We start from the raw sequence: 6,155 nt of genomic DNA, 5'->3' as shown, positions 1-6,155 counted from the left end.
CTGGAAACCTCTTGATATAAAGTTTGAGGAGAAGAAGATACAACCAACTCCATAAATGAAGTCCAATGTTACCTGGCTGAAAGCAACACATCCAGAACAAACCAGTTATACAATTGGAAAAATATCCAGAAAAAAATATCAACACCTTTATCAGCTCACATTTAAGTTTTGTGCTCGCCATCTTCTACTGTACTCTGTGAAAAAGTTTTTTCTAAGACAGGAGAACTGGTTTCTAAGAGAAATCATCTTGGAGCAAAAACACTTCAAAATCAATAAAAATGCATAAACTAATCAATTTTTAGTATTTTTAGTATATTATATATTATTAGTATTTTATTTTATATGGTTTAACACTTAAAAATTACATACATGAGTTAATTTTAACTGAGTTTTATTGCAGACAAATCTGCTGTTTTTTACAACTCTGTTTAGACAAAGTTTACACAAACAAGGTTTTAAGTAAGTTTTAAACTCTTCTCATGAACAACTTAACTCAGTAAACAAATTGAGCAAAAGAAATTATAGAATGATGAGATGATATTTTAAGTAAAGAACTGGCGATTCAAAATTTCACAGGCTGATGTTGGGTTTGCAGCATGTAATTTCATCTTATCTTCATTTTGTTTACGTGCAAGAATTTTATAACTACTGCAGGGGTCACAATTGAGTGACCAACACATTATCAATACAGAGCCGACACAGTTTGTGTAGTGTGTCAGTACACTCCTTGAAGTATCATCATCCCATCACTACACTCAACATCAGCCTCGGCACTATCGACGTATAACTGTTTATGTTCAGTTTGTGTGTATTTGCTTAGTAACATGGATGATGTCACAACAAACTCAACCCACAGTTCTGTGCAGAAGTGATGACATTTGTAGCTTTCTGTCACACCAGTAGCTACTGTACCTGTGTGCTCTCTGACTGCTGTCATGACTGATAAGAGATCCATTATTCATGACAGAGCATCACTTCAGACAGGACTAGAATACTCATTTAAAACTTGTTTTGCTGTCTGGTCATGCAGGGGTCAGTGTGGCATCGGCTGGGCTCGAAGGTCACAGCTGTGGAGTTCCTGGGCCATGTGGGTGGCATGGGCATCGACATGGAGATCTCCAAGAACTTCCAGCGCATCCTGCAGAAGCAGGGCCTCAAGTTTAAGCTCAGCACCAAAGTTCTGGGAGCCATCAAGAGGCCTGATGGAAAGATTGACGTGGCGTGAGTCCCTGGAAACCAGATTCTGTACATGTTCAGACCTGGACTGTTACAGTGCTGTGCAGTTTGTAAAAAGAAGGATGTGATGTTTCAGAGTGGAGGCTGCAGCTGGAGGGAAGAACGAGACCCTGACCTGTGACGTGCTGCTGGTCTGCATCGGCAGGCGGCCGTATACTGAGAACCTGGGTCTGGAAACTGTGGGGATCGAGCTGGACAACAGGGGTCGTATACCTGTCAACAACCGCTTCCAGACCAAAGTACCCAGGTACCACCTGGTGGTTTACAGCTGCCTTTGACTGTTTTTATTTTGAAAAATGTCTTGAGTTATCTTTAAATCTATAAGAATACATAAAGACAGAATAAGTCTAGACCAGGGGTCTGCAACCTTTACGATCAATAAATCCATTTCTGCTCCTCGGCTCACTAATAAAATGTGTCCAGAGCCGCAAAACAAGCCACAACTGCGATTATTAACTGGTGGTCCGTGGGCCTTTTTTAGGCCTTTTCGGAAACTTTTACGGCCATTGGAGTTGACATTATAAAACTAAAGACTATATTGTGAATTTTATTATTATTATTTTTACACATCAGGACAAATGAAAAGACCATAATCATGTAAACAATAAAAATACTGTACATTGTTTGTACCAAAATTTCATAAAAACTAGTAGAACTGTTCAGAATTATTATACATTGAATTATTCAGGCATAATTTTTTTTCTTCTAATTTCTATTATGTAGTTTTCAAAATCTTTAAAGGTGATTCTGGTGGATTTGAGAGAAGGATCATAGTAAGAAGTTGGATTGTTTAAACAACAAGCTAGCCTGAGCTAACGTGTTTTACTTTTTGTGTTAGTAGTATTGATCACATATTTGCATATATATTTATTTCTGTTGCGAGTATAAAAAACAAACAAAAACTTTATTCTGTTAAGTTTGGTCAGATTTTCAGAGAGCCTCTGCAGAGGCCACCAAAACCCCACATGTGGCCCCAGAGCCGCAGGTTGCAGACCCCTGGTCTAGACAAAAGCAGCAGAATTAATTTAGGTGACGAAGCTACAAAGTCTCAGGAGTCACACCCCACTGTAATCTGACTACATCATAATCAACTTTTACACCAGTTAAATAATTGTTCCCTCTCGTCTTTCCTCTCAGTATTTATGCCATCGGTGACGTGGTCGCAGGCCCAATGTTGGCCCACAAGGCTGAAGACGAGGGGATCATCTGTGTCGAGGGCATGGCCGGTGGCGCCGTTCACATTGACTACAACTGTGTTCCCTCCGTCATCTACACACACCCCGAGGTGGCCTGGGTGGGCAAGACAGAGGAGCAGCTGAAAGAGGAGGTGAGAGTCGGCCTTCGTACTGCATCATCATCATCATCATCATCATCACACATGTTTGTTCTCCTATCCTGTTTGTAGTGACTTCCATTCATTTACGGCCATTTCTATAGCCCCGTACCCTAAAGCTAACTTTAATTCTCACATTAGTCAGGGTTCATACCAGGTCTTAAAAAGTCTAAAAAAGTCTAAAGTTTGAAAATCAAAATTTTAGGCCTAAAAAGTTTTAAAAACGCCCAGATTTTCATCCAAGGTCTTAAATTTAATTTTGTCAAGTCTTAATTTTTTCTACTTTTGATCATTCCTGAGAACCGTTGGCTGCATAAATAAAGTTAAGAGTCGTAATCAGAGGTTGACACGATCTGATTTCATGAAGTGCTAAGTTTGCTACTGGTCCTGATTAAACTATAAATCCCATGATAACTGTAGGCAACAATGGCACAGTTTACTTCCATGTTTTTGACCTCTTTGCCGCTACAACCCCCCACATACACACACATACAGCGGCTTATTTACCTGCTCAAAAAAACAGAAGTTCAGTCATGTCCACTGCTTTTTGTTTAAACATGGGAAAGTGTGTTTTCAATGAGACTTGACTTGATATCAGTGATTTTTTTCACTCAGTTAAAAGTGTTCACAGCAGTCAGATATGACCGTTTCATTCAAATAATTTAGTGTTCTTGTATTAAAATTAAATATTCTTTAATAACTTAAATTGATAGCAATAAAAGGTTTCTATTATAAAATTTCTGGGACCATTTGTATGTTTCTGTTAATGCGTCGATTTGGTCGTAAATGTCATTCCTAATGGTCTTAAAAGGTCTTTAAAAGGTCTTAAATTTAACTTACTGAAACCTGCATGAACCCTGGTTAGTCCTGAACAGAACCTGTCTCCCTGCTGTTTTCCTCAGGGTGTCCCGTACAAAGTTGGCAAGTTTCCCTTTGCAGCAAACAGCAGAGCCAAGACCAACGCTGACACCGACGGCCTGGTGAAGATCCTCAGCCACAAAGAGACCGACAGGATGCTGGGAGCCCACATCCTGGGAACCGTAAGAACCCCACACAGTTCACACAAGTCTGAGCTGATGGGTCAGCTCAGTCCAGCTGTCGTGTTCTGACTTTATACAAATAAACTGTCTTATGGATCAGAAATATAGATGAAGTTAAAAGAACAACTCAGAGACTGCAAATAAACATGGACAACCGGGCTCCGCCCACTTTCATTAAACAAACATCAAACCATTCCACAAGCTCCAAACAGGTCGGACCTATGAAGACAACAGAGCTAAAGTCCCGTCCTGACTTTATGAAACTAAAGGACAGCTTAGCACAGAATTAAATAAATCTAGATTTTATTTGAATATTTTCTAATAACAAACTTAAAGCTAACTGGTCACGGGACTACATATTGGTAGTTTTATCTTTTCTTGCTGTATAATAGAACAAGTCTCTTGATTTGATTAGAAAAATATTCATTGGTTGAAAAAGTTCATACCTCCTTGAGTTTTCCACATTTGGTCTCATTTAATAGGTTTTTATATGACCGACCAACCAAAGCAGCACATAAACGTGGAAGTGGATGAAAAATGATTTGTGATCCAGGGGGTAAAAATATGTTTTTAAATTGCTGATTGGACGTTTTGTTGGCCTTAATTTTGAAATATGGACTCTGACGTGATTTGAAGTCAACCAAGGTATTAATAATGTCCCACGAATGGTTCAAATGGTTTATTAACTGTATACATGCAGCAATACTCTGGAAGTTGTTGCACATTTAGGTGAAATGGTGTGGGTACAGAGGAGCTGAGAGGTGGTGAAAGAAGCTAATGTTTATTTAAAGGTAAAACTGTATAAAAGTGAACACCTGTTGATCTCACCTGTAGGGGGCAGGAGAGATGATTAATGAAGCTGCACTGGCCATGGAGTACGGAGCCTCCTGTGAGGATGTGGCCCGGGTCTGCCATGCCCATCCTGTAAGTACTGTTCTATACACCAAAACATTATGTTGTGTGTTTATATATTTACTTTTATAAATCCCATGTTTTTACAATTTGACTTATTTCATTTAGAAAGTAAAATCAAGTTTATTAATTAAAAATATTAAAAATATTATTTATTATTTTCATCCAAAGCTTTGTTACTGTCTTACATTTTAACTTTAACTGGTAAGTTTTAGGTTTTAGATGTAAAATTGCCACTTTCTTTCCTCTACCTTCTGCAGACGGTGTCAGAAGCTTTTCGAGAAGCCAACCTGGCTGCTTCCTTTGGCAAAGCCATCAACTTCTAACCTGCCAGCTGCTGCAACACCTTCAGTCGTCAGCACAGCGTGTCCGACTCGAAACTTCCCCAGCTTCAGCCGGCTGGGACCCTGTGTACATCTAAACTACCACCATCACATTCATGTTATTTAAATGTTCTCAACAAAACAATAAAAGCCATTTGAATGACAAAGACACACTGACTCTGTTTTCTAACACATGCAGTGAAACCAGATGTTAGTGTAACAGAAGACACAATTCTTTAGATATTTTTATTTATTTCTTCAAAGTCACAAGTTTGCATATATTTTCTTTATTTTTGTTAAAATTGCCATTAAGCTGTGTGTCATGATCAAAGAAGCAGAGTGTGTTTTAGTCTTTTAACTCAAATGTTGTCAACTAATCTAACAGTTTCAAAAACTATGACATCACCTGGGCTTTCCCAAACGTTTTAAAGAAAGAACCTGTTTTCATCTGTGTGAACAAATGTTCTTTGGGATGAAAATAATAACCAGTTGTTTGACTTCAGTCTAGAGTTTCTCAAAGCCACATCCCAGCTTCTGACTGAATTTATTGTATCCAGACTTTGGATTTCTTCAGTAAAGTTGAAATGTTTGGCTTTTTGAATGTATTTTGATGGTTTCTTAGCTGCCTTAATGGCCTGTGGTTTTTACTAAAACTCAGTAAAGTGAATAAAACAAAGACAATAAATAAGTTTTTTGAATAAAACAGTAAACTCTTGGTTCTGACTGAAGGTTTTCATCCATCGTTACCCATCTTTTCCTGCAGAGTCACATGGTGTCTCCAGAGGTCACTGTGGGGCTGAGGAGACCATGGACACAGTCTGCAGTCCATCACAGGGACGTAAAGACAAACAAAGTCTTCCTGTTCACCCCTAAACCTTGTACTTCTCAAATTTTCTCATTACATTTCCAAGCAGCCAAACTGTCATATTTTAAAGTAGCTGATCAGCAGTTCTTTAGGTTTGACAAGAGACTCAGTTTTCTTCTTTGGACTTTGTTGGCTTTTTATTTAGTGGTATTATTTAGTATTTTAGCTGACTGAAGGCACATTGTGCAGCGTGTTTAAAATGCAGTAAATATCAGCTGCACACTGAGGAGTTAAATAGAAATAATGTTTTTGATACACCCGGTATATTAGAAATCTAAATAAGTTCAGTAGGAAAGATTACAAAGAGGGATGAATGTTGTTTCATTCCTCCAAATTAAAAACAAAGTATTCTTGTAACTCCACCTGTGTTTGAACACTGACTGTGTGTGTGTGTGTGTGTGTGTGTGTGTGTGTGTGTGTGTGTGTGTGTGTGTGTGTGTGTGTGT

At 38.5% G+C, this 6,155-nt stretch overlaps 1 protein-coding gene across 1 annotated transcript in view; it reads left to right on the top strand.

The window, feature by feature from the left end:
• Positions 1–5,015, top strand: part of dld (deltaD) — a 17,152-nt gene extending 12,137 nt beyond the window's left edge. Inside the window, exons 9-14 of the mRNA XM_014009489.1 lie at positions 1,031–1,221; positions 1,313–1,483; positions 2,374–2,563; positions 3,472–3,609; positions 4,444–4,533; positions 4,782–5,015. Coding sequence (XP_013864943.1) covers positions 1,031–1,221; positions 1,313–1,483; positions 2,374–2,563; positions 3,472–3,609; positions 4,444–4,533; positions 4,782–4,847 — 846 coding nt within the window. The 3' untranslated portion in view covers positions 4,848–5,015. The remainder of the gene's footprint in view (positions 1–1,030; positions 1,222–1,312; positions 1,484–2,373; positions 2,564–3,471; positions 3,610–4,443; positions 4,534–4,781) is intronic.
• Positions 5,016–6,155: the final 1,140 nt, after the last annotated feature.

Source organism: Austrofundulus limnaeus, unplaced genomic scaffold (assembly GCF_001266775.1).
Source record: "Austrofundulus limnaeus strain Quisiro unplaced genomic scaffold, Austrofundulus_limnaeus-1.0 Scaffold58, whole genome shotgun sequence".
Classification (NCBI taxonomy): Eukaryota; Metazoa; Chordata; class Actinopteri; order Cyprinodontiformes; family Rivulidae; genus Austrofundulus; species Austrofundulus limnaeus.
Note: the sequence above shows the minus strand (reverse complement) of the source record. Positions and strands in the feature narration are given on the sequence as shown.